This window comes from Hyaena hyaena, unplaced genomic scaffold (assembly GCF_003009895.1).
Source record: "Hyaena hyaena isolate Hyena2069 unplaced genomic scaffold, ASM300989v1 scaffold_4, whole genome shotgun sequence".
NCBI classification, from domain to species: domain Eukaryota; kingdom Metazoa; phylum Chordata; class Mammalia; order Carnivora; family Hyaenidae; genus Hyaena; species Hyaena hyaena.
This window is the reverse complement of record NW_024080636.1, coordinates 2,517,338-2,534,070: the sequence shown is the minus strand read 5'-3', so window position 1 is coordinate 2,534,070 and position 16,733 is coordinate 2,517,338. Positions and strand designations below refer to the sequence as shown.

At 56.5% G+C, this 16,733-nt stretch overlaps 1 protein-coding gene across 2 annotated transcripts; it reads left to right on the top strand.

Moving 5' to 3' along the window:
- Window positions 1–1,620: 1,620 nt before the first annotated feature.
- CENPM (centromere protein M) lies at window positions 1,621–12,226 on the top strand. 2 transcript variants are annotated; one of them, XM_039234669.1, is made up of 6 exons: window positions 1,621–1,731; window positions 2,270–2,349; window positions 3,432–3,524; window positions 6,030–6,109; window positions 7,307–7,398; window positions 11,413–12,226. In XM_039234669.1, the coding sequence occupies exons 1-6, from the start codon at window positions 1,675–1,677 to the stop codon at window positions 11,551–11,553; spliced, it is 543 nt and encodes a 180-aa protein (XP_039090600.1). In that variant the 5' UTR covers window positions 1,621–1,674; the 3' UTR covers window positions 11,554–12,226. The 2 variants fall into 2 exon arrangements, with proteins under 2 accessions (XP_039090600.1, XP_039090609.1); XM_039234678.1 differs by lacking the exon at window positions 1,621–1,731 and adding an exon at window positions 2,013–2,136.
- Window positions 12,227–16,733: the final 4,507 nt, after the last annotated feature.

Sequence of the window (16,733 nt, the reverse complement as noted above, 5' to 3'; positions counted from 1 at the left end):
CCAATCTTACCCAGGAGTTTCATGTCTTCTGCCAGCATCCATGAAACAGTTAATGGACTATTATTAAACAATGAACAGTAACAGTTTATTAGTTTGTAAATACTGTAAAAATCTCAGAGCTGTACAGTTCTTAACTGTATGGGAAGTGGAGATTAGTGCTACTGAGAAAATAGACCAGAAAAAAGGAAGACAGGGAAAATGGAGGAGACTTCCTTCTTTTTCAAAGATAATGGATTTTTTTCTGGGCTGCCTGAGTAGCTCAGTCGTTTGAGTGTCTGACTGTTGATTTCAGCTCAGGTCATGATCCCAGGGTCATGGGATGGAGCCCCGCACTGGGCTCTGTGCTAAGCATGGAGCCTACTTAGGAGTCTCTCTCTCTTTTCCTCTGTCCCTCTCCCCTGCTCGAACACACTTTCTCTCTCTCTCTCTCTCTCAAATAAACATTGGAAAAAAATAAAGATAATGGGTTTTTTAAAGTAATTTTTAAAGTATTTTTTAAGTACACCCTACCCCCAAGGTGGGGCTTGAACTCACAACCCCAAGATCAACAGGGACATGCTCCACCAACTGAGCCAACCAGGCTCTCCAAGGCTTGCTGTTTTACATAGAGTTGTTAAGAATGGCCCCTCTGATAAGGTGGCATTGGAGCAGAAACAAGCCAAGTGACTATATGAGAGAAGAGCTCTTCAGCCTCAGGGACCCACAAGGACAAGGCAGGAGGTGGGAAGATACTTGGAATAATTTGAAGAACAGCCTCGTGGCCCATGTGCCTAGAGGAGTGTAAGAGGGAGGAGAGCAGATGAGGCCAGGGAGATGGTCAGACACCAGAGCACATACAGCCTCACGGTCCATGGATGCCATTTGCAGCGTATTCTGAATGAGATGGGAACTCTTGGTGGGTTTTGATTTAAAAGGGCGGCTCTGATTGCTGTGTGGGGAAGAACCGGCAGCCCTGGGGGACCACAGTGGAGCAGGGAGCCAATGAGAAGGTTGTTACAGTAGTCCAGGTGAGAGATGACAGTGGCTTGTCCTGGTGGTGGTGGTGGAGGCGGTGACAAGCGGCCAGCTTCTGGGTGCATTTTAAGACTAGAACCCACAAGCTGGCTTATGTGTTGGATGTGGGGTGTGAAGAAGAGCCAAGAATGACCTCAAGGTTTTGCGCTGAGCAGCTGCAAGGATGGAGTCGAATGAGATGGGGAAGAAATGGCAGGGGCAGGTTTGGAAGGAATCAAGAGTATGATGAAATGCGGTGCCTGGGTGGTTCAGTCAGTTAAGCCTCATACTCTTGATTTCCCCCATCAAAAAAGGAGGTGTGGGGTGCTGGGTGGCTCAGTCGGTTAGACGTCCGACTTCAGCTCAGGTCATGATCTCAGTTCGTGGGTTCGAGCCCCGCGTCGGGCTCTGTGCTGACAGCTAGCTCAGAACCTGGAGCCTGTTTCAGATTCTGTATCTCTCTCTCTCTCTGACCCTCCCCTGCTCACACTGTCTCTCTCTCTCTCAGAAATAAATTTTTAAAAAGGAGGTGTGGGTTCCTTTAAGAGAGTTACGCCCCACCCCGTGAAGCCCCGCCCAATGATGGTCCCGTGACCCTCGGTCTTTCACTTAAGGGCGGGTCTCGGGCCGTTTGAAAGATCCGCGCGCACCTCAGGAGCCGGAGTTAGCCCGCCGACTGGGATGTCGGTGTTGCGGCCGCTGGACAAGCAGCCTGGCCTGAACACGGCCACCATCCTGGTAGGCGTCAGCTGCTTCGCTTCCCCGCCCGCCTTTCCTCTTTAGCGGCGCCCCCACCGTCTGTTCCTGTGGGCTCTTTGAGGTCCTGGTGCGCGCTACGCGGACTGGGGTGTGGTGGGCGGGAGAGCAGCATTCTGAACCAATCGGTGTAGCCGCCCTCTAAGCCTGAAGGACGCCTCCACCAATAGGCGCGCGGGGGGCTCTTTCCCGGTTTCTGATTGGTGGGGCCGCTGGGCGGGCTGAGACCCGGGAGGCTGTGTTCCGCGCCCGGCAGGTTATGGTTTTCCAGTGTCTCTGGGTGCGGCCGTCCGAGTGGGCGTCTGGGGAAGTTAAGAAGGTTGTACAGACAGGACCGGAGGGGTGCGACCTGGACCCTCAACCCGGGCCTGGTGGACCCCTCTCTCGGTAAACGGCGCCCTGCGCGCGGGAGCGGGAATCCTGGGAGTCGAGCGGTCTCCGGTCTGTAGCCTGATGCCCAGGCCCTCCAGCGGGACTGCTGTGCCCGGGCATCAGTAGGCCGCCTTCTCTCCCTGGACAGCTGGTGGGCACGGAAGATGCGCTTCTGCAGCAGCTGGCCGATTCGATGGTCAAGGAGGACTGCGCCTCGGAGCTGAGGGTGTAAGTAGCTGGGTCTGGGGTGTTGGATTGCTCCGCAGTGGCTGAACTGTAGCCTGCTCTTGTAGGCGAGCCGGGGAGCTGCCGGAGAGGGAAGAGCTGCCAGAGAGGGGGGCGCAGGAGGGGCCAGCCCCTCGTGGCGTGATCTGCCTCCAGCTAAGTTTAGCCTCCGTCACTCGCTGTTACACGACTGTTCTGTGTTCCTCTAGCACTTGTCACCATAAGAAATTTCCTTGTTCACCTATTTCTGTATTTGTTTCCAGCGCCCCGCCCCCCGGACCCCCAAGGTCAGCCTCTTGAGGTCAGGGACTTTGATTTTTGTTCACTAGTGAATCCCCAGTGCTTTGAGCAGTACTTGGCACAGAGTAGTGTTCAATTACCTCCCTAATTTGGAGAAACAATGACTAAAGAATTGTATTTTGTTTTTCTTTTTCTAACTGGAGAGTTGGAACAGCTGCTGGTGGGAAGCAAGGGACTGAATATATGGGTGTCATTCTCCCTCATAGTTAAGCTCCAAGGGGCCGTATGGAAGGAGCACTCTAGAGGGTGCTCCTCCATGGGAACTGAAAACGCCACTTACTAGGAGAATAAACCCTATTACAGAACTTCGAAGAATCTCCAATGAAGGAACAAGTTCAGACGAGAGTGATGAAGGTGACTTAACCCAAGGTCACATAGCTGGTCATTGCCAGACCTGAGATTTGAGCTGACTTCCATCGCCCTCCAAAGGGGTTCAGTCTTAACCCCTAATCTTCACTGTCTCACACCCCTCTTCTGGGCCTCATCTCCTTCCCAGCACACAGTGTAGCTGGCTTGCCCCATGCCACCTTATGGCCCAAACTGCCTCTTGCCAAGGCAGTTCCCAAACAGAGCTCCTTGCAGGCAGAAGGAGTCAGACAGAAGTCATCTAGAAAGGACCGGCTCTGCCCTGCCCCTACGCTCACCTTAGGAGTCTTGCCCACAAGAGCATCAGGGACATAGGTGAGGAGCCTTTGACAGCCTCTTACCTTAGGAAGGTCAGCATGTGAATGGTCGCTGGGTTGTGGGTACATATATCTTTAGTCCTGCAATTTCTTGTTTTTCAGCCACCTGGCAAGGTCCCTTCCTCTGCCCTCCAGTGTGAATCGGCCCCGAATTGACTTGATCGTGTTCGTGATCAACCTTCACAGCAAATACAGGTGAGAGCCAGAGAATGGGTGCCTTCAGGGCTCAGGTAGACCTGGGATGGGAACCTCACCTGTGCTGGGAAGAAGACACGGGGAGAGTCTGCCTGGGGTTAGCCCAGAGGACGAGGATGGGGAGCCACTGGCAAGTGTGTGACACTTTAAAGACACTGATGGGGGGGCATCTGGGTGGCTTAGTCGGTTAAGCATCCGACTCTTGATTTCAGCTCAAGTCATGATCTCACGGTTCGTGGGTTTGAATCCTGCATTGGGGTCTGCGCTGACAGTGTGGAACCTACTTGAGATCGTCTGTCTGTCTGTCTGTCTCTCTCAAAAATAAATTTAAAAATAAACATTAAAAAAATGACACAGACGCTAATAACCCCCAGCAGTGCTGTCGGTCTTTGAGCTAATGTTTTCTGTAGCCTTCTCTGTATCCCTGATGGCAGGCACAGACATGAATGAAACAGACCACTGTCCCCAAGGTGTTCCCAGCCCACTGGGGGAGGAAGCTAGACTCTTGAACACACACTCGTAGTGTCTAGCATGGGTGCTATAAAAGAAGGATGCATCGGGCTGTGATAGCCCCAACGAGACCTGTGACTCCCAGGACGTAGGGCAGGGTAGACGTTCTGCTGGAGATGACCAGGCTGAGGTGCCCGGGTACAACTGGGAGTGAGCAGGAGCCAGGTGAATGGGTTAATGTAAAGGGTAGGAGGAGCATAATGTGTGTGCTGGACTGTTAAGGCTGGTCCAGGGTCAGGGGCCCTGTGTAGTAGTCAGGGGAGCATGAGTGGGTGGTGATGCTTGGGGCCCGGCCCCGCCTCCCTGTGGTGCTGGCAGCCTGGGGACAGGACTGCAGCCAGCCTGGCGGGTACAGGAGAGGGTCCGCTGGCACCCCCTGCGGGGAGGCTGATGATGGGAGGCAGGACACAGCATCCAGCACGGAAACCAAGGCACACGCCCAGTCATGTGGTGTGGCTTAAGTGGAGGCTGTGGTGGAAACACCTGGAACAGACCCGCTGCCTGGCCACCTGGACCAGACGGGCAGTGACGTGGGCCCACGGCGGGGCAGAGAAAGGGCTGCGATCTGCCCTGATTGCCAGAGGGCCTGACTCTGCAGATCCAGTCACCAAAACGGATCTATACGGTCACACTGAGGGGCCGAGAGCCATCCTTACTGTTTGCCCCTGGCCTCGCTTATTCAGGCGGAAACCTTGGCCCGGGTCACCTGCCCAAGATGGTTTTTTTTTTTTTTTTTTTTTTAATTTATTTTTGAGAGTCAGAGACAGCGTGAGCAGGAGAGGATCAGAAAGAGAGAGAGAGACAGAATCCGAAATAGGCTCCAGACTCTGAGCTAGCTGTCAGCACAGAGCCTGATGTGGGGCTTTTTGGCCAGGAGACGACAGATTTCTTCATCATTCCTTGGACACCAGCGAATGAAACCCTTGGCCCAGAAGGTTAAAGTGCCCTTTTCCTAAAGGAAAAGAGTATTTTCATACACTTGATGTGACTGTAAATACTATAACCTTATTGGAAAGCAATTTGGTAATACCTAGGTACGTTTTGTTGGTTAATTTTGAGAGAGAACACGAGCAGGGGAGGGGCAGAGAGAGAGAATGCCAAACAGGCTCCACATTGTCAGCGTGGAGATCATGACCTGAGCCGAAACCAAGAGTCGGGCACTCAACTGACTGAGGCGCCTGGCGCCCACAGAGCCACATTTTAAAAAGACACATACCGTGACCCAGCCATTCTGCATCTAGCATCTGTCCTACAGAAGCATCTGTCTGCATGTGGGAGAATGTGTATAAAAGGATGTTCACACAGCATTCTGTGTAATGGTGAAACGTTGGGAGACCATTTAAGGGTCCATCACCCGGAAAATAGATTGTGGTGTTGGGTTCCAAAGAATATAACAGATGGGTTACCACTGAACCCAACTAAGTGTTTGTACATATCACTGTCTGTATTTGCACATGAAAAATCCATACGCAAGAGGAATTACACCCCAAACTGTCAGCAGCAGTTACTTCAGGTATGTTGAGGTGGTGCTGGAGAGGGGACTTCCTTTTGACTGAAAACATCCATATTCACTATCTGGATTGTTTTACAGGCTTGAGTCATTTCGTAATTAAAAGCACTTAAATGGAGCGCTTGGGTGACTCAGTCAGTTAAGCGTCCGACTTCGGCTCAGCTCATGATCTTGTGGTTCGTGAGTTCAAGCCCCGTGCTGGGCTCTGTGCTGACAGCTCAGAGCCTGGAGCCTGCTTCGGATTCTGTGTCTCTGTCTCTCTCTGCCCCTCCCCCACTCACACTCTGTCTCTGTCTCTCTCTCTCTCAAAAATAAATAAATAAATAAATAAATAAATAAAAGTACTCAAAATGAAAAATGAAGTATTCCTCTAGAGGTGTTTCCTCTTACCCTCCTTTCCTTCTCTGGCCTCTCTGGGCTGAGGAGCGCAGCCTTCTGCCTTCTCTGTGGTAAGGTTTGTCCTGTGGTTTGTTTCCTCCCGCTAGCCTCCGGAACGTGGAGGAATCCCTGCACCATGTGGACGCCACCTTCTTCCTGGGGAAGGCGGCCTTCCTCGCCACCGGCGGTAAGTGCATCCTGCCCTCCCCCCGCCCTGGCGCTGTGTGGCCAGCACTGCACTGCTTTGTGGTGGTGGACTCCTTACTGAGGCCTCCCAGGGGACCAAAGAACATGAGTTTCGGAATCTGACCCATTGGCAGTGTCTCTGAAAGCGAATCTGAGCAGATCTCATTCTGCCAAGATCATTACTAAGAGTTGCCTGCTGGTTCTGTGTGGCTTTCAGAGTAAAAGCCACAGTCCTGTAAAGGCCCAAGTTCGGCCTTTCACCCTCCTGTGTCGTCTCGGCTCCTGTTACTGTCCCATCCTTTGGTTCAGCCTCTCATTCTCTGATCAAGGCCTGCTGTTCCTGAGCCTTTGTTAATACCGATGGTGGAAATACTAGCTGACCTTTATCGAGCACTCCCTACACACCAGACGCTGTTCTAAAAGTGCTCCATTTCTGTATCACATAATCTTCACTACAAACAACCCTTTGAGGTACATATTGTTATCTCTGTTTTAGAGCAGAGGAAACTGGAGCCTCTAGGCGAGCTAGCTTGCCCAAGGCCCACAGCTAGAAAGGGGTAGAGCCGATGTTCGTACCTAGGTAGTCCTGTTCCAGAGCCCATGCCCTTCATGATTCTACCATAGAGCTTCCCTTGGATGCTTTTTTCTTCTTTGTCTAGCTAACCTCTATTTCCTGTCCCCTGGGAGACCCCTCCCTCACCAGCCATGCAATCTGGGCCCCAAGGGGTCCATCCCACGCACGCTTTTGTCCTATAGACTCCCCACCATTCCACTTACACCGACGGTGTGTCTGAGCTGCCCTCCTCCACCCGGCTGACCTGTGAAGTCCTTGCCGGGAGGGCCTGGCGCAGATCCCTCTCAATGGGCATCGACGAATAAATGAATGCCAGGTCATTTCTGTATATTAATTCATCGAATCTCTATGTAACTCAGTGGGGCGGGGGCTGTTGCCATCCTCATCTTCTAGATGAGGAAACTCATGTTTTTATAGAGCGCCCTTGCAAATCCCTTTCAGCTTTATTTTCTAATTTAATGATCTGGGCTGCCCTGAAAAGAAGGTTGAACAGGATTGTCACCCCACTGACTAGTAAGCAACTGAGGCCCAGACAGGGGTAGTGGATGACTGTGCCCAGTGCCTCCTGCATGGCAGGCAGGAAGGCAGAGATCACAGCCCGCAGCACTCACGGCTTCTTTGCAGCTGGGCGGGAGAGTCACTGCAGCATCCACCGAAACACAATCATGAAGCTGGCCCACACCTACCGGAGCCCCCTGTTCTTCTGTGACCTGGAGGTAAGGACACTAATCGAGGGGGTGCAGGGAACGGGCAGTCAGCACACAGTAGGTGTGTCGAGAACGCTTCTTGGAGGGTCACGTTCCCGGGTGAGGAGGCCCTGATATGAAGACACAAGGTCCTAGTTTGAATCCTGGCTTCTCTGCTCACCGGCTGGACCTTGGGTGGATCTGTCCCGCTAAGTGCTAGGGCACATACAATGTAAAACAGGGCGATAATATGCATTCAGCCTGAGTGCCTCTTTCATGCCAAGTGCTCTCACTTGCTGCCTTCTTTTGCTTTGTTTTCTCTCATAACTAAGTCTTATGTATGTAACGTGGGTCCCTGTTAATATCTCTCTGGGCTGTAAGTGCTGTGAGGCCAGGCAGGCATCTTGTCTGTTTCATTAACCAGTGCCTCCCCACGTCCACCCACAGTCAGGATGCCCCTGTCCCCCTTCCTCCCCTGCACTGCAGACCTGGGCCAGTCCCAGCCCGGGGCATGGCATCCAGCAGGCAGCAGGGAAGGCGGGCAGGTGGGTGAGTAGAGGGTTGGAGGGCCCCAACTCGCTCTGTGGGTGTTCCTCATAGCGTGAGTCTAATTATGAGTAGCACAGAGCAGATCTCTTTTGCTGATAAATTTTGCTCTCCAGCCTCGCTTTCTGGAGTATGAATCCTGACTTTTTGGTAAAAGTACTCAGCAGCTGTCCCTTCTGGGAGGCCTGCTGAGGACTCCCAGGGCCTAGGCCACCCCACCTGTGTCCCAGGCCTACTTAGTTGGTTTTAGAGTGTGTTTATTGGTTTTGAGGTTCATTTCTGCTCTGCTCTGGGTCTGGCACCTGGTCCCAAAGGTAAAGTGATGTAATGCAGAGAGAAGGGGGTCCACACACTGTCCCTTACCACCACCCAGACCGGAGGTTCTTATTCACGGGTCTGTGGACCCCTCTGGCCTCAGGGTAGAATTCAGGGCATCTGTGAACTTGTATGAGGGAAAAAAATACTTCTTTTTTTCCACTAAACTCTAAGTGAAATTTAGCAGTATGAATATAGGCAAGAGATGTCAGTAGTTTTAGGCTGGGGCTGTTACCAACAGAAATGGCAGATATTTCCATCTCGCTAGAGGCTGGGGCAGATCTTGTTCAACGCCTCAATAAAGATGCACATGCCACTCGGTCCCAAATTCGTTTTTCATGCTTGAGGACTATTTGAGTCAGCACTCTGACCTCACAGAGGGCACTGAGGCCCGGGGCATGCCCGAAGTGCCTGCGCTTGCAGACTTTCCCCACAACATACGCCAGAAACCCAAGACTCAGAGAGGAGAGGGGACTCAGTCGTACAGCCAGTAAGTTAGGGGTAGAGCCAGCGGGTTGGCTCTTTTTCCTTCTTAACCTGCTAGTTGTGTGGCTTTGAACAAGTCACTTCCCCTCCATGCAGCCTTGGTCTTCCTCTCTGTAAATGGGAATCATCATCTTTGCTCCACAGCTCAGGTACCTCAAACCTTAGGCGGTTCTGGCTGTGGCGCCCCCCAGCCTGGCGCGGTGTAGTGCAGTTCTCCTTGTGGTCAGTAGGTGGCAGGCCGTACCAGGTACGCGGAGCGTGAACGCTCTCAAGGAAAAGGCCCCGTGGCCTCCTGTCTGGTTCCAGCCACCGCAGCTGGCCTGCTGGCAACGCAAACCCGGCAGTCCCCCAGATGAAGCACCGGTGTTTGGACAGCCCACACTCCTTGTGCCTGTATAATCCTTTTATTTTATTTATTTATTTTTATCATTTAATTTTTTGAAAGAGAGAGGAGGTACAAGTGAGCAAGGGGCAGCGACAGAGGGAGGGAGAGAATCCCACAAGGGACAGAGAGAGAGGAATGGGGCTCACCGGAAGCAGGGCTCGAGCTCACCCTGTGAGGAGCAGGGGCGGGGCTTGAACTCACAAACCATGAAAGCCCAAATCTGATGCTTAAGTGGCCGAGCCACCCAGGTGCCCCCTGTGTTGTTGTCACGCTCCTCCACATATTTGAGTTTGAGCCTCGCCATGTGTTAAGGGCTTGCGTGGCAGGGCTTATCAGCCCCCCTTTCCACCCGAAGACACACGTTCACGAAGCTGTGGGATCGGCCCAGTGAATTTATCTCCCGGCTCTGCTCCTGGGGTCCCGTGCTGCTCCCTGAGCACACGAACGAGTCCGGCATGGAGCCTGCAGTCCCGGTGTGGACGTGAAGGACATGCAGAGACCTGGAAGCCTGGCCGTGGGAGAAGCCATTCCCTCCTGTCGGTGACAGGAGCCGCCCTGTGTGCTCGGACTTGGGTTTGGGGGCCACAGCTCTGGAGTGTCGTGTGCAGACTGGAAGAGGCTCGGCCTGAGCTGGGGCTTCGGGCTCAGGCCGCTGCAGGAGGCCGGCCGGGGAGCCTGAGTGAGGGCAGCGGCAGCAGCTGGGAGGCCTCTTTCTGAGGCAAAGGCCACGGAAGTCAGACTAAGGATTTAGTCAACAGATATTTTTAGGTACCTACAGTGGGCCCCTGGGATGCACAGAACAAAACAGTGTAAAAAAAAAAAACAACTCAGCTCTATTGTAGTAGAGGAAGCACTAAAGAAGTAAAATATGTGGGGCACCTGGGTGACTCAGTTAAGCATCCGAGCTCTTATTTTCAGCTCAGGTCATGATCTCACGGTTTGTGAGTTTGAACCCCATGTCGGGCTCTGCGCTGACAGCACGGAGCCTGTTTGGGATTCTCTCTCTCCCTCTCTCTCTGCTCTTCCCCCTATCATGCTGGGTCTCTCTAAAATAAATAAATAGGCTTTAAAAAAAAAAAGTAAAACGCATTAGAAAATGAGGATGTGACGGTCAGGTGGTGGTAAAGCGTAAGGGTCAGTGCAAATGGCCGGGGGTGACTGTTGAAGAGACCTGCTGGAGGCGGAAGGAAGGAAGTGGTGCAGACGCCCGGTGGAGGAGCACCTGGGGCCAGAGCGGTGTGGGGACCTGCCTGCTGTGTCCAGGGCCCCCCAGGGAAGCCTCCCTGGAGATATGTCAGAGTGACAGTGAGGCCAGAGCAGGAGGGCCCTGTGGGTCTTAGTAAAGGCAGTGGCTTTCACTCTGAGTAAAACTGGAGCCGCAGGGAGGGGTGCAGGGGCAGGGAGGGGTGCAGCCTGACACGGGTTTTACTTATTTTTATTTTCCACTTCTGTGATGTGGGTTGAAATGTATCCCTTAGGTGTGGGACAGAGGAGGGGCCAGGCTGTGAGGCTGGAGGAGAGGCTGGGGGGGGGGGTGCGGCAGCGGCGCGGTCTGCTGAGAGGACACTCGGAGAGAATGACAGCTGCCTCTGGGTTTGGAACGAGGAGGAGTCGCACGTGGCAAAGACGGGAGCGAGAGCAGGAGGGCTGAGGGTGCCGAGTATCTAGTTTGGGCCACTGGATGCCGAGGCCCCCTTCCCGGGTCAAAGGGGGAGCAGAGGGAGGACCAGCCGCTCCCGAGGCGCCAGCCCTTTGGGGGTTTGGGGGGAAGGGTGGCTGAGCGTCGTTCGTCCTTCACCAGACACCGATTCACTGGCGCCAGGCCCTGGGACAGAGCCTCTCCCCCTGCTAGCCCCACCCCGCAGCGCCTCTGGGCCCCTGCCATCTAAAGCAGGGACTCTTTGTTGATGGGGACTCCCTATCCCCCCCGAGGGCCACTGCCGGCCCCTGGCTTCCATCCGGCAGGAGCCTCTGCCTCCTGGGCACTGGCTGGAACCGGCCCCATCCAGATCCCTGCTCTGCGGCCACTAGACAGTTCACCTAACTTCGCCAGCCCCGCCTGCTAAGCCCCATGTTCTCTGGAGGTGGGTCCTTGTCTGTGGTGGCCCTGGAGGGGTTGTCTGAAGGATCTAGAAGCTGGAGGGGTCGGAAGCTGCTTGGTGAGGCATGCTGTGGACGGGGCATGGCCACAGTGGGCAGTGGTGCCCAAAGCTGGCCCCACACCTCGGCTTCAGCTCCCCTCTGGCCTGCTGTGCGGCAGGGCCGGCCACCCCAGACCTGCCTCACCGCCCTCCTCCCCTCTCCCCCTGCAGATAGAAAGCTTTCGAGCCACCATGGCACAGCGCCTGGTACGTGTGCTGCAGATCTGCGCCGGCCACGTGCCCGGTGTCTCAGCCCTGAACCTGCCGTCCCTGCTCAGGAGCTCGGAGACCCCGGCCCCGGAGGACCAGTAAGGGCTGCCGGCCCCCGAGCCTCTGCTCCCCACGCCTGGCGAACTTCCGCTGTTGCTGAAGACCGGGTCAGGGCCTGGTGGGCTCTGGCCCAGCAGTCAGACACTCGCACAACTGAACTCATCCACGCTGCTGCAGGGACCCCCACTGGCGGGCCTGCGGCCCCTCCCTCCCGGGCTCACCCCAGCAGAGCCCGTGTCCTCCACCTGCCAAGGTGCAGCTTCAGGCTCCGTTTGAACAAAGCGTCCATGGCTCAAAAAAATTCTGAAAACCCCTGGCCTCCTCCACTGCCTTGATTTTGCAGATGAGGACACTGACTCCGATCCGTCAGGACGGCCGGACAGGGGGAGCTCGCACTCTGTGACCCAATCCGACCCCACACCCTGCCCTTACCATTCTTCTAGAACCTGGTGTTGCCCCTTAGAGCCTCAGTTTCCCCGGGTGTGGAGTGGAGATCGTCCTGCTGACCTTATCGCCTTATGAGGACTGGGTGAAATGACCTAGGGGACAAGGCCGCGGTTGTATTTCTCTCCCCTCCCCCTCCGTATGCTCCAGGCATTTCATATCAAGGTACTGAAGAGGCACGCAGTGAACAGTAACCATTGTTTGAAATCACACAGAGCTGGGTTCAAAAGCTGGTGCAAACCCAGGAATTACACTGTCTGTGAACTCAGAAGTCGGGGAGAATGATGTGTGAGTCTCTCTGGAGGGCTGGTGTCCCGCTCAGCAGCGAGAGGTTGTGCCTTGACTGTGGCTCCTCTTCTCCTTTGGGTCTAGTTAGAATTTGCCAAAGTGCCAGGGTCAGATTCCAGAAATGCTGTCAGCTGGGCTGGGTCTCCTGCCACTCCCTGGTGGCCAGCTGGGCACACGGGAGCTTGGGGGCAAAGTGGGGCTGGTGGACGAGACCTCAGGAGGAGAGACGGGTGTGGGCTCCCTGGGACCGTGATGGCTCCCCCCACCTCCACCCTGCCCGCCTGTGCTGGGGCCCCTTCATGCCCCGCCTGGCGCCCTGGGCAGGGCCGTCACCACCACAGCCCGAGCTCATGCTCTTCATGAAACGGGGCCGACTTGAGCCAAACGGTGGTCGCCATGAGGACAGGGCCTGCCCTTCTCTCCATGGGCTTCTGCCAGAGCTGGGCCCGCACCACACCCTGGTGCTTAGTAGGGCGGGGCAGCCAGACACCGGCTGATTTGGGGCCGCCCTGCGGGCCCCCCTGAGAACCTCAGCCGCATAGATTCCGGTCAGGGTCCCAGTGTCTGTGACACAGCAGGACAGCACATGTTCCAGTCTCCTCGCACCACCGCTCCCATGTCCCCCGACAGACCTGCGAGGTGGACCGGGTTTCCCTGCTTCAGCCGACAAAAGTAGCACCGCTGCCACCAGAGGTGTGTGCCTGTCACAGGGCCCTTCGGGCAGCCGATCTCCGGCCCCATCTTTTTCCTTCCAGGAGTTTTCTTCCATGCCTCACGGTCGAACGAAGGTTCCGGCACTTCTGCTGGGCAGACCCCGACTGGCGGCACAGAAGCGGGCGCACAGGCCTTGTGCCCGAGAAAGCAGCTGTGGGGAAGGGCAGTGTCTTACAAGCCGCTCCCTTGGGTGGGGGTCTGCACCTCAGGACAGGACTGCCGGGTGCCAGTTAGCACAGGGACAGCCTGCTGGGGGGGGGCGGGGGGAGGCGCGCTGCCTCCCAACGCACCCACCGCCCGCTCCAGGGGCTCCTCGGCGTCGGGGGAGGCAGGCCGGCTTCTGTGCTGAGGTGGCTGCGTCCAGGGTTGAAGGAAGAGGCCGCGATGAGAGGTAAAAGCGGTTGCTGGTCTCCGAGGGGACGGGAGGGGACGGGCGGGGACGGGCAGCATTGGCAGAGGTGCGGAGAAAGCCCGGGCCATAAAGGCCGGGGCTTCGCAGGGCAGTGTGGAGAGCAGGTGGAGTTGGGGTGGGCCTTTGGGAGCTAACAGAGCACGGTGTCCAAGCAGGGCAGGTAGGCCGTGTTGACGCAGCGTGCTTGCCTCTGCGAGCCGGTCCCTTTGTTGGAGACCAGGGGAGGCCCTCCCATACCCCTCAGCCTCCCCCCAGCCCGCGTGGGGCACGTTCTCTCTATCAGGTCTCTGTGCCATGTTTTCTTTGCCACCTGGTGCCATTTACCAAGAGAAGCAGCGTCGCACTCCAGCTGAGGATCTGAGAACCTTCCAAGTGCCGGGGGGAGCACGACGCTGTCACTGCTGCCGGCTCCCACGAGCCTGGCCGGGGCCCAGGAAACAGAGGCCGCCCCTGCCCCCACGGCAGAGCTGAGCAGTCAGTTCCCAACCAGCAGCTAGCAGCCCCCCCCCCCCAGGCCTGCTGCCCCCACCCGGGGAGTGTGGCTGCTCTGTGCCCCGTGCCCTGCCTGGAGGCCACTTCTGCTCGGGAGGCAGTGCCATCGAGAAGTGATTGGAAACCAGTCTTTATGCCCCAGTGGTGCCTGGTGCCGCGGTGGAATCACCACGGTGGAGGGAGACAGGAGACACTGCCTGGCTCCTTACCCATCTCGTGACCTTAGGCAGGTCACTTATCCTCCGGGAGCCTCAGGTTCCTTATCTGTAGAACGAGATCAGGCTAATTAACGCCTTTCCCCCCAGCCAGTGTCAGGACTGAGCATGAGAAACCATTGTTTTAAACATAAGACTTGAAGGTGCGAGCTCTCAGGCTGGCCTCGGTCACAAGGTGGGCAGGCTGGAGGCAGTTACAGAGGGCGGGCTGGCGGGCTGAAGGGATGGGTGGCCTGAGGCTCCTGGAAGAAAGGCCTTTCTGCCCCCCTGAGAGCTGCCACGTCCGTGCTGTGTGAGTACCCGGAGGAAAGAGTGGGGCTTGGGCCCCTGCTGTGTGGATGAGGCATCTGAGGCTCCCATAGGGGCAGGGCCTGTTCAGGTCCCAGCTTCTTTTGTTCCTCCCTGGGGAGGGAGCTCACACTCTCCTCTGGAGGAGATGGCCCAGGCCTGGGCGCTCTGACCCTGATCTAATGGTATTTCCCATTGGAAATTCCTCCCCGAAGAGGGGGAGCCTCCCCAGTGAGGAGGGGGCTTTGCAACATGGCACCCTCAGTGCGCAGAGGCGGGGGCAGCCTGGGACTGGGGCTCAGACAGGGCAACCTGGTCACAGAGGGGAAGTGATGCAGTGGGAAAGGACCCAGCCTCCGAGTCTCACTGTCTCGGGGTCTGTGGCCAACCTGCAGTGTGACCTGGGGCAGCTCACTTCCTGTCTTCCCGTCCCCACAGCCTCTTGAGGTTCTTGTGCGGCTCAGCTGTGCTTGCCCGGTGTATGCCCTCCACAGGCTGCTTGTGCCCAAGGGTGTGGTGGGCAAGGGAGCGCTGGGGAGTTCTTGAGATGAGGGCCTGCCCCACCCCCACATACTTGGTGCTGGGCCAGGCCTACCCGACAGGACCCCAGCAGAAAGGTACCCTTTCCACGAAGTACCTGCTGGCCTGACCTTTCCTCAGTCTTCTCCCCTGGGACCATCAGGATGCTGGTGGAGAATCAGTGTGGAAAGAGTTCTCATAAATCCCTGGAGACTCAAGGGACAGAGGGGTGGAGGGTGGGGACAAGGTGATGGGTGGTCAGGCCCTACCCAGATCTGAGTCCCACCTGACCCTGTGGCCTGAGGGCTGCTGAGGACCAGCTCTGGAAGGGGGAGGGGGTGGGCTGACCCAGGGCCCCTGACCTGGACAGGAGGCAGCCTGCCTTGGAGGCAGCGCTCTTACATCTTAAGAAAATCGAAAGGCATTTGGGGGTCCCTGGGAGGTAACACTCAGTAGATGCCTGTCTGGCTGTATGATGGCCCCGCAAAGTCAGGCCCAGAGGGCTCCCAGGACCTGATCATCCTCTGCTGTGTTCAGCCACAGGCTCCTCAAGGCTCAGGACCGAGGGGCTGCCTGGCTCGTCCCTCTTCCTTCTAACCCTGCTTTCCTCTTGGTAAAGTGTTATTCACGATGCCACGTCCCCTACAGGGTTGAGGCGAGCACTGTGGATTCATGCAGGGCAGTCGGTAAGGGCCACCACCATTTTCCTGGTTGCTGTGCTGTTCCCGGGCCTTGTGTGTCCCCCCCAGACATCCTGGGGGAGTTCATTTCCCCTCCATCCCTCTGCAAGTTCTCAGTAGGTCTTCCCCCATCACCCCCCACCCCCGACACCCTTCCCTCCTGAAATTTTCTCCCCGGCACTTGTCAGCCCCTTACCTACTATATGGTTTCACCATTCTTTGCGGTTGCCGCCGTCTCCCCAGAACTTAGACCAGGGCCTGGGACGTAGTGGATCTCAGTCCGTACTTGGTGAATGAATGGAGGTGTCTGCCCACAGAGTCGGCCTGTGCATCACTCATACGGGACCAAAAGCCTGCAAGGGGGCCCAGAGCCAGCGGCCCTTGTCCCCCTGGGTGATGCCTTGAATGAGGCCTGAGGGAAGGACAGCCCTTGGGGAGGCTCCCTGCGCTCTCACCTCCCCACCCCTACCTTACAGCAGCCTTCCACCTGCTGGCCTGGCGCCCAGGAGATGGGGACTCTCCTGCCTGCAGCTGAGACGCCAATGAGCTGGGGTCTCCATTCTGACCTCCCTTAGAGGGCTGTGTCCTCCATCTCAGGGCCATGTGAGAACGGGGCTGCCCTGGCCAGCAACCCCGAGGAGGGTTAGACTGCGCGCATGTGTGTGCGTGTGTGCGTGTGCCTGTGTGTGCGTGTGTGCGGAGGTGGGCATGAGGGCTGGAAGACCGGCAGCTTGGGCCTGTGAAGATCTGGACAAGGGTTTTGTTAACTGCATCATGGGAGGACGTGTAACTGCCCTCGCACAGCTTGGAGTTGGGGAGAAGGGCCGGGGGCTATTCGGCCCCACGAGGACTTCGTATCGATCCTCTGCCTCTCCTGCCCCTTGTCCTAGTGTCCAGAGGCCCAGGGCCACATTCTTCCCGCTGTCCCCAAGGAGAGGGACTTTCTGGCAGTGTCCTGTTTGTCGGAGCCAAACACACAAGAAAGGCAAAGGGAATCTACCCTGGGGACCCCGGCCGCTCCTGCGACGCAATACGAGATACGAGCAAGCCCACCGGGCCGAGGAGAGCACAGAAGCCAACAGAGCAGCTCACACCGCGTGGCCCCCTTTATGAATCACGGACCCGGCTTTTCCGCGGGTGTCTCCATGAGAATTTAAAAGGCACAAAGCA

Excerpts from the sequence above, each read along its gene's own strand:
- CENPM (XM_039234669.1), top strand. The coding sequence starts at position 1,675 with ATGTCGGTGTTGCGGCCGCTGGACAAGCAGCCTGGCCTGAACACGGCC. Across the intron at positions 6,110-7,306 it reads GGCCTTCCTCGCCACCGGCG|CTGGGCGGGAGAGTCACTGC; the intron begins GTAAGTGCATCC and ends GCTTCTTTGCAG. Across the intron at positions 7,399-11,412 it reads TGTTCTTCTGTGACCTGGAG|ATAGAAAGCTTTCGAGCCAC; the intron begins GTAAGGACACTA and ends CTCCCCCTGCAG.